The sequence below is a fragment of the Callorhinchus milii genome, unplaced genomic scaffold (assembly GCF_018977255.1).
Source record: "Callorhinchus milii isolate IMCB2004 unplaced genomic scaffold, IMCB_Cmil_1.0 Scaffold3, whole genome shotgun sequence".
Lineage (NCBI taxonomy): Eukaryota > Metazoa > Chordata > Chondrichthyes > Chimaeriformes > Callorhinchidae > Callorhinchus > Callorhinchus milii.
This window is the reverse complement of record NW_024704744.1, coordinates 80,856,588-80,872,840: the sequence shown is the minus strand read 5'-3', so window position 1 is coordinate 80,872,840 and position 16,253 is coordinate 80,856,588. Positions and strand designations below refer to the sequence as shown.

Genomic DNA, 16,253 nt, shown 5'->3' with positions numbered 1-16,253 from the left:
CTGAACCACAAAAGAAATGTGGGAAGGGCCGGAATAGACAAGGCTAGAGTAGACAAGCTGCATGTTCCCACAGCCCTCATAGGACGATAGCCCTCTTTACCTGCAGTGAAATTATTGCTAGCTTCTTGTGTACCAACCAAAAAGTCCACTTCAATGTTAAGAACAATGTTTTTCCTAAGAGTCTAAACATTTTGACTCATGGTGACATAATTAGATGAAGATGAATACTTGTCAGACATATAAAGTGAATTTTGAGTGACTGTGGTTGAAGTCCTAATGGTAAATTATCTCCCACTCACTTTGGTGAGCAATCTGAGTTGTTAGCTGATATTTTTCAAGTTGGGGGTTAGTGGAGTGCAGCAATTGCCACACCTGGCCATCAATTGCTATTTATTAACCCTTACTATTGTACATTTGTGGGGATAATCTGCAAGAAGTCTTATCCTGAACACAAATTTTACTTAAGGATGGATGTTTGTGGTGTAGTACATCTGAAACATTTTAAGCATTTTAAAAAGTGTCAAACCTGAACGGGCTGGTGCTGGAGCAGAAAGAAAGCGGTGTCCTGCTAAGAAGGAGATCAGCTGGTCATCTCCACAGGTTCTTGTTAGCACTTCGTTGTTCAGATTCTTATTCCAGTCACCAAGAAAACAAAGGAAGTACCACCATCGGGAAGACCAAGATTATTTTTTTTGCTGAATCCACTTCTGTGAGTACGTAGTGGATAGAGCACTCGCCTCGCAAGCGAGAGGACCCGGGTTCGATTCCCGGACGGGGTGAAACTTCAGACGATTTTCCTTACTCCACACACAAATCTACTTCTCCTCCTCCAGCTGCGGCTCCAGGTCCACTGATGTTCTGTCGGCTTGTCTGGCGGACATCAGGGCCTGGTTGAGCGAAAACTACTTACAGCTAAATGTTGACAAGACAGAAGCCATACTCCTTGGCTCCCGTTAATATCTTCTATCCTGCAGCACTGACCTCCGTAACCTCCCTGGCCTATCCTGCAAAATATACAGTCAATTCACTTTACAGTATATTCTGTAAAGCGCTTTGAGACGTCTCGAAGACGTGATAAGGCACTATATCAAATGCAAGGATTATTATTATTATCCCTCAGACTCAACAAACTGGTACTCAACCAAGGCATCAGCTGTCTTTCCTTCCCCACGTCCATCCCTGACCAGGACCACCTTCCTCTGCTACATTGTCCGCCTCTGATCCCAGATCCAACTGAAACATTCGTCCATGTGTTCATGACCTCCTGACTTGACTTCGCAAATGCCTTCTTTGCCAGTCTCCCCAGCTCCACAATGCACAGGATCCAGCTGATCCAAATCTCCGAAGCCCGCATACTCACCAGTACTAAACTCCATCCCCCATCTCACCAGTTCTAGCCAGGCTTCACTGGCTCCCTATTATCGAACGGATCGAATTCAAGATCCTCACATTGGTTTTCAAATCCCTTCCTGCCCCAATCCACAACCCGCTGCCTCTGTTCGACTGGCTCCGAGCTTCTGCATGTCACTCGTGCCCTCCATTCCACCATTGGTGGTCGTGCTTTCAGCCACTGCATCCTGAAGCTTCTGGAATGCTCTTCCTCAATCTCTCTGCCCCTTCCTTCCCCATCTTCAGGTCGTGCCTGAAGACTTTCCTCTTCGACAGTGAGTAGAGTCACCTCCCCCTCTTCCCAGCTTGCTGTCGTGCTCTGCCACTATCAAACGTTCTGGGACGTTACCCTGCATGAGGGGCGCTATACAAATGTTGTTGTTGTTTCCCAGCAGTAAGTAGGAACCTGGTTGTTGGTCAATTGGCTTTCCAGGGTTAATAATCCCTTTTTAAAAAAATTAGAATAATAATAATAATTTAGTCACTCAATCCACAACTGTTAGGTCAAATCTGGCTGCTGCGATTCGCCCATAACATATACAGTATATTCTGTGAATCGCTTTGAGACGGTTCAATGACGTGATAAGTAGCTAAATCAAATGCAAGGATTATTATTATTACTTCAGAAATTCCATGTTCAGTGGAAGGATAGGAAAAGGCTGTAGGGAGCGTTAGTCCCAATTATGACAGCTGCTTCAGGGAAAATTTAGTATGAGTGTTCCAACGTTGGTTTTGGACCAGATTACTCTTATTCCGTCCATTAACACTAAGGAATATGTTGTAACATTAACGTTGAACATAGCTGTTGTGCGCAATTGGCTGCCGCGTTTTGCCCACAAATATTACAGTCAATTCACTTCACAATATATTCTGTGAAGCGCTTTGAGATGTCCAGAAGACATGAAAAGCGCTATATCAAATGCAAGGATTATTATTACATTTTATTATTACAGCTGTGATTCAACTTAGAGAAAAAAATGCCAATTTAACATCCAGCCAAAAATCCCCCTGGATTTCACTACCATCAAGGTACTTCACTGCACTGCAGCAAGAAGTCTTATCTTGAACACAAATTTTACTTAAGGATCCATAATTTAATAAGAGCAGCCACGTTTGTGTGTGGTGCATCTAGATACTCATAAGACCTTTTACTTGATGTCCCAAAGGATGTACCAAGTCCCAGAGCCTCGAGAGGTCCTCTTAATGTGATAGGTGCTATATAAATGGAATTTGTTGTTGCTGATGGTTGCAGAAGATTGCAGAAGGAGGGTGGGGTAAAACATACAGAAATTTCAAGGTACCCACAAGGATCTTTAAGGGAATCCACTGTGGAAAGGGAGCTAATGTAAATGATAGTAATGGGCTCATGGAGAAGGTGCAGGCTGCAGTGGTTGCAGGCAGGACATTGGAAAAGTCAAATTCGGCTGCATTGTGAGAATTTTGTATAAAGGAATTTGACATCATTCAACAAACAAAGCTATTTCTGAACACCTACTTGCGATGAATAGTAGTGTTCATAGATGGTCTGTACTCTGAAGAAACAGCACGTCTCTGCAGAAGTAATTAATCACCTCAGTATTGATGACAAGCATGGTGATATCTTATCCCTCGCTAATTTTCTCTCCTGTCCTACAGATAGTTTTGACTGTTTCTATCTACTGGTACCATATGTTCTAAGTACTTCATCAAGACATTATACTAGTATCAGTCTGGACAGTAAATGTTGTTGAGGTATTTGACTGAGCTGAGTCTGATCTTATGGCTCACTTGGCATCTACACATATGCAACTCATGCAGGGTTGCTGGATAGCAATCAAAATAGGAAACACTGGTTATTTTCCCCTGTTGCTAATCCTAGCATTGAAGCCATTTGTTGTGTTCTTCCCTAATGCTGTCCATTGTTAAGATCAGCGAACTCATGTATTCAAATTGAGGATTTTTCTAATCTGTATGGCTCACTAAATAAATTAACTGAGCCGTGGGGCGGGGAGGAGGGAAGGGGGCCTAGAAATAGTGTTTTGAGTTTGCTTTGAAAGTTGTCCTGAAACATTCATTCCAGTGCTCCACATGTAGTTTGTGCTGAAGCCTATCTAATGGTCAACCAATTTACAATACTAGTGTAACTTCATTATAATGCTGTAACTCTATAATGTGCAGGAAGATAAATACCCGATAACGCTGGAGTTCAAATCTCATGGTACAATTTTACTTCAATTTAAACTGCATGAGTAAATTATGCCAGGCTCCTACATATTTGTGTCCTCAAAGACCTTTGCTGTTTTTTTAAATGTAAATCTGTCTGAAAACCAAATTCTCCAATTTTAAATGAATTGAATTCCCCAATTTTAAAAAATAGCAAAAGTCTGAATATATTCCAAGGACGTAATTTATTTTAGGGTTTGGTTGACATTTAACACTGAACCCCCTGTATGGTGTTGCCCTCCTTGTACCACACTCCAAATCTACACACTGTCTCCTTCTTATGTATATTTGTGATTCAAGTGCAATGATGAATACCATCTTAAACATCTAAATAAGTGGGTGTTTGCCCACAAAACACAGAATCACTCTGCTTTATAGTACATCATGTGAAGCATTTTGGGACGTCCTCCTGATGTGAAAGGTGATGTACAAAATGTAATAATAAATTATTATTATTATAAATGGAAGGATTATAAATCTTCATGCCTGCATTTAGTTTTCAGTCAAATTGTAGGTTGGTGGTCCTACCTGACAGAGTAGGAGAGAGAGTGAGAGAGCTGGCCCTACTTGAATCATTTTTCTGCAGAATTCTTTGCATTTAGAATCATAGGAGTTGCATGCAGATCAATACATGTGGGAGACCAAAACAAATCAAGAATGCAGAAGCAAAAATGTAGTGTTAGTGAGCACACATCTAATCTACTAATTGCAGTCTATATAAAAGGCAGCTTTAGAAATTGAATCTCGACATTCTTTTTGTTGTTGGTAATAAACCTGTTGCTTACTCAAACATTCAATCTTTTATACAGAGTCGAAGGGAGTGTCTCAAAAATTCTCACACTTGCTACCTACATTGAGTGATTTTTGTTTACAGTGTATGGTGGGTAGGGTTTGCAATCCCGGAATTTCAGGTGCACTATTTCAATATAGAATTCCTGTGATTCCCAGGATCCCGTATGGAAATGGTGTTCTTGAAATCCCAGGATTTCAATCCCTAATGTCGGGTAATTCCCATGTCAACGTGTTTATTTTTTTGTGACCCTTTCACATTTTCCTTTTGTTCCTAACCTGAAATAAAAAGGCAGATTGTCTCAATAGTTACTCACAGAGGATATAATAATAATAATAATAATCCTTGCATTTTGATATAGCGCTTTTCATGTCAGGAGGACGTCCCAAAGCGCTTCACAGAACACACTGTAAAGTGAATTGACTGTATATTTGTGGGCGAACACTGCAGCCAATTGTGCACAGCAATGTCCCACAAACAGTCGTCGATTGAAAATGGCCAATTTATTATTGTTTTGTTTTTTTGGAGGGATTATTATTATATGCATGTATATAGAACATTTGGGTTGTTTTTTAGCTGACTAATTGAGGTGTCATTAGTAAATTTCAAAATCCATGCCACAACCTCCTGACATTTGAGGATGATTGTGAGTAGGCAAATCTTTTATCGAACACTGTACCTTTGGCTGTGTGAGGATTTTTGAGATGTTCAATAGGTTTAGAGAACAATGAGTGTGCATCTCTCACCCTATGTTTTGCATATGGAATTTGATCATGGGAATTAAAAGCTTTTGATGGGAAAAACCTACATGACCAACTCTTTCACCACAAGGTAAAGAATAAGATTGAATAATTGCAGGCTATTTTTTTCAATGGTTTTGTTTGTGCAGTACTAAGTGCTTTGCAATTATCATGGAACATAAAGGAACGCCATTGTTAAAAGGTGTTCACGGTTGGTTCTGAGCAGCAGTACTTAATTGTAAATTGAGAACATTCTCCTTTTGATGCTTCTAAACTTGACTAACCTATCAAGGACCAGAAAACAACAAATGATACGAGCTATCATATCAGATTAAAAATGATGTAGTTGTCTTGCTATCCAAAATCTAATAACCTAACAACATTACCTTTACAGTAATGCTGGTGGTTATTTTAAAGATGGTCTTGGTTGACTGTATTTTCACTATGTATCGGTTAATCTAAGTATACTTCTTTTCCATTATCTTGCTGTACTTTCCATCAACACAAATCGCTGCGGTTACATGCGCAGTATAAGAGAGAAGGTTGATCATTAGTGATAAGACCAGGACGGATTAGTATAGTGTTTCTGTATATCCCAGTTCTTATCACAAAACACATCCTTGACATTCTATGTCAATACAAACTCTTCCAGCTGTTATTTCATATTGTCTCATTTCCCAGACCCTTTGATACTGAAGCAATCTAAATTTGTGTTGCTTGAAAATGCTGATGATATGAATGTTACAATAATTTATCATTTACTTTTCATAAGAAATATTGCTGTTTTCCACATTCCTAAGTATATTTCTGTTTGCTTGTGAAAGTACATTTGTGCTCATTGTGTCATTGTTGAGTCATTTTCTTTGACAAGGTGTATTGTTGGGTTTTATTGAACTGAGTAAGAATTCACATTTTAAATATATACGTGTAACAAATTTATTACTTCTCATCAGTTTAATTTTTTTTCTTTCATAATCAATGATGGTTGTGCCTAACTCGGTTCTTTGTGAGTTATTTTGTTCTCCCTCCCATTTTTCTCCCCTTCATCTCCAACCATGCGCAAAAAAGGCAACTTGCTATATTTACTTCAGAAGCCAATTGACCATAACATCACAAAAGTATTCTTTACCCACTCTCACACTAGGCAATAGACATCTTAAGGTTAAGCCTCCCACATGTCTTCACACTGTAGTTTTACATTGTAGACTGATGCATGGAAATCTCTTAGATGCAAAACTATGAAAGGGATATGTTTATACTAGCCTAGCCACCTAGTAAAAAGAAAGCATTCAGTGTTGCACTTGACTAGAAAGGGCTGCTCTAATGTAAGTTTAGAATGAATTAAATCACTCCAAATTTTAATGGGTGGTAACTATTAATTTTAGGTACTGTGTTCATGTATGCTCCATCTCAAGAATCCTCCTCTTCGATCGTGCTTTCGATCTCCCTGCTTTCCCTGCTGCCCTCCACCCGCCCCGACCTCCAGCTTGAGTCCAATACTCTGTCCAGCGCCTTGGAACATCCTCCCGACGTGAAAGGGGCTTTACAAATGTAATTTTGTTGTTGTTGTGGTATGTTGGAAAAATGTATTTTGTTCAAAAAAAGCAAATTAATATTGTGTTAGTAGACCGTCGAATGATATTAGAATTGCCTATTATAATATCAGTTATACTATTTCTAGGCCTTTCCAAACTCAGATATAATTCCAGAATTCAACTAACTCAGAACAAACCTGTCACCTGGTTTATATTATGTCTTGGTGAGACACCAGGACGTGTATTTATCTATTAGAATGACTAGACTATTGGGGAGAGACATAGATGGATCTTTTTTAAATATGTTGAACTGTTCACACTGAAGTTTTCAAAAGTATGTTTTTAAGAAATTGTGCTTGGCACTCTTATTGTTGTAAAATAAAATTTTAATTTTTATAGCATGTCGGCCAGCATAAGCCACTGTCACTGCTGGAGTCTTTAAAGAACTACTGTATGTCCTTTTGGTAGGATCCAGCGCCTTGGGACGTCCTCCCGACGTGAAAGGCGCTATACAAATGTAATCTTGTTGTTGTCGTTGATCTTGTTACAAACACTTTAAGTTGCCTGAAGTTAATGTAATGATAATATTTGTTGTAATGACTAATTGCCTTTGTTATTTTCATAGGCTTATGAATGCTTTGCAAGTTTGGGAATATCCCGATTACTGGAACCTGCAGATATGGTTTTATTGGCCATTCCAGATAAACTCTCCGTTATGACCTACCTTTATCAGATAAGAGCTCATTTCAGTGGAGAAGAACTGAATGTGGTCCAGATTGAAGAAAATAGCAGCAAAAGCAAATACAAAGTTGGTAACTTTGAAACGGACACAAATAGCTTGATTGATCAGGAGCAATTTTATGCTGAGATAAACGATGTTAAACATGATGCACCACAACAGCAACCTAGCAGTGACTTAGTTGATGGGTCACCTGAGGACGACACTGTATTTGTAAATGACAGTGATGCTGGTGAGTCAGAAATTGAGCGCCAGACTCCTGGTGACCATCTGAGTACCAGTGAAGCATTGCCTTCCTCAAGAAGGACTAAAAATGACACTGATCCTCAAATAAATTATCGTCTCACACAGAGTACTGCTTGGAGTTCTGTGTCAGAGGGCACTGGTGAAAGCGAAAGCCTGGAAACAGCACCATCACCAGTACAGCCATTAGTAGACAAAAAGAAGTTGCTGAAAGTAGACATTTTAGGGTTGAGTGACTTATCAGATGTCATTGAAGAACAAGAAGAGAAATCACCGACGCCGATATCTGAGGATGCCGTGCAGGAAACCCACTGGAGATCATTTGACACCAGTAGCCGCTCTGAACAGGGCAGACTTCAATATTCCGACTCTGCAAACAGCAGAAGTCCAGAGTCCAGTCCTCCCCTGAGGAAGCCCAGCACCTCCCCAGTCCATAAATTGGGGTTCTCTTACAGCAGAGATACAGATCTCATCAAGAAGAAACGTACAACATTGAGGCATTCTGAATCTGAATCTTCAGTAGGTAATGCCAGCACACCATTGAACCAATTAGATCTACAGAACAAAGGTATAGAGGTAAGAATCCATAACTCAAGGCTTTGCTTTTCTGAAGATAATTATTCCCACAAAACTTGTGATTCACCGATATATATATTTCATTTAATAAGTCAATTTAAACAAGTGTAACTCTGCCTTTGTTTGTTTCACTTTGCATTTTTTGTCTTGTTTTGTGATCTAGCTCAACTCTGTCCCACAATCGGAAGTCAACGAGGAAAAGGTAAGAGAAGGATATTGTGTAAATTATGTTTGAAGTTGATTAGGGAAATGCCTGTTGAATTGTTGAATGAATTTAAGGGTTGCGCATTTCAAAAGTACAAATACCAAAGCAGCCCAAAAGCTACAATTCCTAATTGCACCCTAGTGACTCTTGCCGAAAACATGTGTGGTAAGGACAGGATTGGTCTTCATTATAATGCTCTTTTTGTATGTGTCTGTTACTTCCTGGACATCACTGAATATCACTCAATCAAAGGCTGCATGCGCTGGAGCTTGAACCTACAACCTTTTGGCTAGGAAGCAAGAAAACTACCAACTGAGCCAGGCTAAAACCAAAAGGGTAGATTGTATGTAGTCTGTGGAAGGAGTAGACTTATGTACTTACTTACTATATTGTATACTGCTAAGATATTCAAAAGAAAAATGTCAGGTGTTTTCTTGTGTATTTCCCCCCCCAGTCTGCTGAGTTTAGTTTTAGAAATACATTTGCCCAACCAGAAGAAACTTAGCAAGTGCATTTTTTAAGTGCATTCAATTGAACAAATACAACAGATAAACACTCAGACCAACGTTTTATTTAAAGAGAAGTGACCGACTGCCATTTTCTGTAGAGTTATAACTGTCATCAATTGGGTTGTTTGCAGATGAATAAAACCAGATGCCAATTCTCTGTGCCAAGATTTCCTTTTTAATGCATAGAATTACATACAATGATATGGCACGGAAACAGACCATTCAGCCCAAATCGATCATGACAGCGTTTAGACTTCACTTGAACCCCCTCTCTTCCAACGTACCACAAAAGAGAACAGATACCAGTCAGCGCTGAACAGTTGAATAATTTTATTAAGTTTGAAATATTTTCAGTATCTGCCATTACATCTACAATAATTGTGTGAAACATCATATTTATGATAATTTGGAATCATCATAGATGTAATCTCTTTCGTATATACACAAAGTTTTGCGATTGAGTTATAAGTGTCATTGAAAAATAAGTTGCATTATTTTTGATATTTCTCACCCTTTTTTCAGAGGCTAGCAACAAGACAAGAAGAACTTAAAGAGCGAGCAAGACTTCTTCTGGAGCAGGCGAGGAGGGATGCAGCTTTAAAAGCAGGAACTAAACCGTTTGCTCACCAGTCACTGACACCAACCCGCATCAGGCATCTGAATGAGGTATTGCTCTAACTGTAATCTTGTTACTGAGATTGTACAACCTTATTGGGTGTATAGCATAAAGACCCTAAGCTCTGGTGGCATTGACATCATCTTAAATTGTGGAGACAGCAGTGACAGAAAATGATCGTTGCTGGCCCTGCTCTCATAAACATTACTGTACTGTCGTGCTGTTAAGGGCCAAGCATGGAAGTCCTTACTTCAGCATTTGGCCTTCAAAGTAGTGTCCCCACATCTGAATCTTCAACCATTGATAGTCCAGCTGCAGTTCTAACCCATGTTTTCCTGTTCTCTAATATTCCAGACTTAGATGGGCTCATGTAAATGTTCTCCAGCGTATCACAGGAATAATACATTTCGCTCCCACCAACCCACACACACATGAACACACACACACACACTTTATTGCTTCATTCCATGGCTTTTAGATGTGGTGTTAAACATCAGCGATCACAGCTCTTTTTGAGCCCAGGACTTGCAGCAATATAGCCATAATGTGAATCAGCAACAGGAATAACTTTCCAATGATGTTACAGTCATGCTTAAATGCAGTGCTAAACTGCTTCAGCAACTTCTGATAGTGACGGATAAAAAAAAATCTGAATGGCGCCTTCACACATGGGCAGCTCCACTCCTGATGACCTGCTGCTATGTAACGCATGTGCACTCGTAGTCTTGCTAAGGCTGATAGACAGATGGCAGCAAGGGTGACTGGCAAATTTGCTGCCAGCCAGGATAAGAGTCAACTGGCATCAGTGCACCATAATGTTGGCAGTGTGGTGCTTCCAGTGTGATACTGGCATGAAATCCACCTCTAGGGCTGTGTTTTTTGTGTTGGTATGCCTCTGAATTGGGAGTACATAATTCAGTATTTACACTGCTATGTTCTCTTTAACTCACAATCTGGACTACATTTCATCTGAAATGTACTTCACACTAATGCAGCTAAAAGGGACTTCATACCACAAAGGCTATATCAAATGCATCGATTATTATTATATTATTATCTATCGATTTTACTGATGCCAAAGGATGAAACACTAAAAGGTGGGTTAGTAAAGGAAAGAAAAAAATGAATAGAAGAATAAAACAAGAGAAATGACAGCAGAGAACGAGAAGCTTTTTATAAAAAAATTAAGAAAAGGAAATAATCAACAATTGAATAGAACGAAAAGAGAAAACAAACATGAATCATTTAAGAAATATACTAGATTTTATTCAAGTAATTTTGTAGCAAAATAAAATAATAATAGACATTTGAGATAGTGTTTTTCATGTTGGAGGATGTCTCAAAGCGCTTCACAGAATTTACTGTGAAATGTAGTAACTATGTATTTTGTAGTTGGAATGCGTAGCCAATTTGTGCACAGTCATGTCCCACAAACAGCCATCAACTGAATGACCAATTTTATCTGGTGGATTGTTGGCCAGGACAGAGGGAGAAACTTTCTTTTCGTATATTGCCTAGTATGTAACCATGGGAATATTTTATTGAAAAGAAAGGGTATTCTGAATTGTCACAGTAAATTGTTACTCTGCACTCCTATCAGCAAAGAGTTCCAATAATTGGGCAAATTCAGACCAACAGAAGTTACGAGCTAGAATGCTGTGTTCCGGTCTATTTTACCCCAGTTACAGAAAAGCTCACATAAGTCGTATCAGCAACAACAAAATAACATTTGTATAGCGCCTTTCACGTTGGGAGGATGTCCCAAGGCGCTGGACAGTCAGTGTTTCGGACCAGAGCTGGGGGTCGGGATCGAGGAGGGTGGAGGGAAGGAGGGTGGCCAAAGGCAAGTTCGAGGGAGAAGGGTTTTGAGACGGGTCTTGAAGGAGACAAGGGAGAGGGCGAGGCGGTGGGACTGCAGGATGGAGCTCCAGAGGTGGGGGCAGAGTGGCAGAAGGCCCACCTGCCAATGGTGTGGTGGGCGAGGCGAGGGACGTAAAGCAGGCCAGAGCCTGCTGAGTGGAGGGCGTGGGCAGGTTGGTAGGAATTAGGAAGTTGCAGAGGCAGGGGGAAACAAGGCTATGGAGGGCTTTGAAGGTGAGAACCAGGAACTTGAACTGTATCCTCTGTGTGAGGGAAGCCAGTGAAGTCGGCTTCCAGTTCTGGATGATCTGCAGCCTATGGAGGGAGGAGTTGAGGAGGCCGACAAGCAGGGAGTTTGCGTAATTGAGAGTGGATGTTATAAATGCATGTATGAGGGTTTCGGCGGCCTGCGGTGTGAGACAGTGGTGGAGCCGGGAAATGTTGCAGAGTTGGAGGAAGGCAGAGCGGGTCACGGCACAGATGTGGGGTAGAAAAGATAGTTGTGGGTCAAACAAGACCCCAAGGTTCCGGACTGGCTTAGTAAGGTGGAGTGGTGATGCTGTCAGTGCCTGAGATGTGGAGGCGTTGACGGGAGCTAAACAGGAGAGCCTCGGTCTTGTTGATGTTCAACTGTGGAAAGTTAGCTCTCATCCAGGTATCAGTTGGGCCCATACATTTAATTTGACATGTGCAAAGTATGAAAGTGCAAAGTATTCCTCAAAAAACCTTCCCTAGATCCCTCAAACCCCAGCCACTACCGCCCTATTTCTATGCTGGCTTTCCTCGCAAAAGTCCTAGAATGCGTTGTTGCAAATCAACTTCGCTCACACCTCTCCTCCCACTCTCTCTTCGAACCACTCCAGTCCGGTTTCCGCCCTACCCACAGTACAGAGACTGCGCTTGTGAAAGTCACAAACAACATCCTCTCTATCTGTGACCAGGGCTCCCTCTGCCTCCTTGTCCTTCTGGACCTCTCCGCCACGTTCAACACAGTCGATCACGCCATCCTTCTCCACCGCCTTTCCTCCATCATCCACCTCAGTGGGACCGCACACGCCTGGTTCAAGTCCTACCTCACAAACCGCCAGTAGTACATCTGCACAAATGGCTTCTCCTTCTGCTCTTACCTGGTTACCTGCGGGGTACCCCAAGGATCCATCCTTGGCCCCCTCCTCTTTCTGATCTACATGTTCCCTCTTGGGGATATCATCCGCAGACATGGGGTACACTTCCACATGTATGTGGACGACACCCAACTCTATGTTTCCACCTCTCTTTGCGACCCCCAGTCCCCTTAATATCTATCAGCCTTCCTGTCAGATCTCAGGGGCTGGATGAGCGCAAATTTCCTTCAGCTGAACGTTGACAAGATGGAAGCCATACTCTTTGACTCGTCAACGTCTAAAATCTCACAGTTCTCACCTCCTCCACCTATCCGACCTCCCCCTAAAACTCTCCAAACCCATACGCAACCTCGGTGTCAGGTTCGATCCCCAATTATCCTTCCTCCCCCACATCCGATCCCTCACCAACACCGCTTTCTTCCACCTCCAGCGCATCGCCCGTCACCGCCAATACCTCTCTCCGAAAGCCGCTGAAACCCTGGTCTATGCCTTTGTCACCTCTCGGCTGGACTACTGTAACCCCTTCCTCGCCGGTCTCCCATCCACTACCATCCATAAAATCCAGATTATTCAAAACTCTGCCGCCCGCATTCTCACCCACACGAAACTCCACTCCCCGATCACCCCAGTCCTGGCCAGACTGCACTGGCTGCCTGTCCCAGAGAGGATGAACTTCAAGATCCTCACCCTTGTATTCAAGTCCCTGCATTCCTCTGCACCCCCTACCTCTCTGACCTCCTCTCTCCTCAAACAGTGCCCGTTGCTTTCGTTCCTCCGGGTCTGGCCTCCTCCTTGTCCCCCGAGTCCTCCGCTCCACCCTCGGCGGCTGTGCCTTCAGCCACTATGCCCCAAGGCTCTGGAACTCCCTTCCTCACTCCCTTCGCCTCGCTCCCTCTCCTTCTATTTTCAGGTCTCGGCTGAAGACCTTTCTTTTTGACCGCGCTTTTGGTCACCTTCCTCCCCCTCCCCCTGGCTCGGACCCGGGATCCGTTACTGTGAAGCGCTCCGAGACGCTGTCCGGCGTGGAGCGCGCTATATAAATCCAAGTTGTTGAGTTATGTGAAACTTGCAGACGTTATAGGAAATTCAAGAGGACTTGGGCAAATGTACAATTTGGGCAATTATACGATTTATACAGATCAGACTTATGCAAGTTTTACTGTAAAGGTTTTCTTGGATTATACTTTTGTGAAGAATTCCTTCCTCAGCGAGGTTATGACCTTCTTCAGTGAAGCAACATTGGAGGGCTGCTGTCTGTCCTCTTTCATGATGCTGATGTGGCTGACGAGGAGATTCCACTGTCTGCTCCCTGGCTATTTCTCACCTGCACTTTGAAAATCTGAGAAAACCGGAACAAAAGAGGATTGACAGACACCAGTTAGCAAACTGGTATCTCCACTGTCACATTTCACATTATATGGCGACTAAGTAAATACCCTTCCCTTTTAATAATCAGCATATTTTGCATTTCTCCAGGGCTGAAAAGATTAAAATAAGAAATCATTAAAATATGAGACATTGAGATAGGAAACATACAATGAAGCAACCCGATGTGAAAAGGCAAAAAAAATGAATGGGGGAAATTAGGAAACTTGTCCCTCCATTTCAAGTGGCTAAAATAGATGCAATGTTAGATACCAAAATTTCTGTAGACTCCCAAAATATTGAGGAGACCTCGGACTATTCTAATTTGATCACCAGACACCCAGTATGCAATAAATCTGTACTATCAACATTATGGTACCAAGCACAAATGAAATCAGGAGGCAATGGTAAGTGGCCTTTCATTATTCCTGCAATTATAGTTATAGTTCACTTCCTTCTTTTCCTTTTTTAAAAGGTTCATTTGGTTAATCTCGACTTTTATGCAGGACAACATGTCATCTTTGATATGCGCTATTTGAAGATTGCAGTTAAAAGGACGATTAAAGTGTCTTGCTTCCTTGTGATATGAATTCAGAATCGGAATATTATCTCCAGCTTCATTTTTCTTGCACAAATGAAACCTATTCTATTTTAGACACAGTGGCTGTTTGGTGCACGATAATGCTAAGCGGTATTGTTAAAATATAGTTCATATTCCAAGAGGAGGCTGCACCATATAGTAGAACTGACAAGGGCATATTGTAGGTAGAGGGCATGAAAGCATTACACAGAATTAAGGAAAAGGAGTATTATGATTACCCTTAGTCATTCAATAAGGATATCAGCAATAGGGACAAATATGTGTATTCATTATTAGACAGCTATTTAATGGAGGAATACTAAATTATGAAGTGCACTGTAATTTTGCAGATTACCAACTTCTTGTGATTCCCATTAAATATATTTGATAGACACCCAAAATGTTTTTAAATCTCTTAATGATCAGATATGTTGATCCATAAATAAATACATTCACTATTGGGTGTGCAATCATAGTGTTTTGTGCTGCTGCCGCCTGATACACTGGGGATTCAAACATGCAGCCTTTTGGTCTGTAAATGGAACTCACTGCCAGAAGCTTTGGTTGAATCAAATAGCATCAACATGTTTAAGAGAAATCGTTATGCGGAGAAAACTTGAGTGAGAAGGAAATAAACAGGTACAGGGGAGGGGATTAGGAATGGATGAAGGCCTGCCCCACCATCGGTGGTCGGGCCTTCAGCCTCTCTGCCCCCACCGTTTGGAACTCCATCCTGCAGTCCCTTGCCTCGCTCCCTCCCTTGTCTCCTTCAAGGCCCATCTCAAGACCCTCCTTTCCGTCCGCGCCTTTGATCACCCTCCTACCCCTACCCTCATTGCCCTCCACTCCTCCTGATCCCAACCCCCAGTTCGGGTCCAAATCCCTGACTGTGCAGAGCCTTTGGACGTCCTGATATTCCCAAATAGTCTGTACTTTCACTGAAAGTTTATAATCAACGTGAAGCCAAAATATCTTTTAAAAATAATCCATCTCAAAAGTATTTGACTTCATGTCCAAACAGGTTGTTTGCACATTATATAGATTACTACATTTGTGAGACCACATTTGGAATATGTACCCTCCTACCTTCAGTAACTATCAAGAATGTTCAGAGAATAGTGATCAGGATAATTGCAGAATTTTGAGCTTTTGTATTCAGTAGCTTTATTTCTACAGGATAACGTTAGTACTTTTCAGTGTTGCATTCCGTGAGTTAAAACAAGATTAACAGCATTGAATTGATTCCCCTTTTTTTTTTTTTGAAACTCTTCTAACTGAAGACACTAATTCGTGCTGGAGCACAGTTCTACTGTCACATCCAACTAGTCATTCTTCAGCTTTCAGCGTAGACAGAGTCCTGGTAACATGTTTGATCATGGGAGGCAGCATGAATGTGCCCTGTCCTACTGCCGTCCCCACTTTTGCATCTCCGGGCACTGTCCAGCCCCCAGCACCACCATTGGATCACCATTTGCTGGCAAGTCCATGAGACTCCTGTATGGTTACAGGGATAAAAACTAGGACAGCTCCAGATCCGAATCAACTGGCCATAATGTCATCCGACTGACAGCATATTGCAGGAAGACGAAACAGTACAATTCCCCTGGTAATTTAAAAACAATGCAACATATAAGCTGCATTGATTCACAGTCTTGCAATAACAAATTTATATTTATAATAGTGCCCTTCACGTTGTGAGGACGTCCCAGGGCGCTTGATTGTCCAGGGTTTGCACCCAAGCTGGGGGAGGGACCCAGTGGTGGGAGGGGGGTGGATAGAT

General features: G+C 41.7%; 1 protein-coding gene across 8 annotated transcripts in view; it reads left to right on the top strand.

The window, feature by feature from the left end:
* Positions 1-16,253, top strand: part of ehbp1 (EH domain binding protein 1) — a 230,184-nt gene that overhangs the window by 145,049 nt on the left and 68,882 nt on the right. For all 8 annotated transcript variants that reach the window (XM_042333424.1, XM_042333422.1, XM_042333428.1 and 5 more), the window contains 3 exons: positions 7,282-8,214; positions 8,378-8,416; positions 9,451-9,594. In XM_042333424.1, the coding sequence (XP_042189358.1) occupies positions 7,282-8,214; positions 8,378-8,416; positions 9,451-9,594 (1,116 nt within the window). The remainder of the gene's footprint in view (positions 1-7,281; positions 8,215-8,377; positions 8,417-9,450; positions 9,595-16,253) is intronic.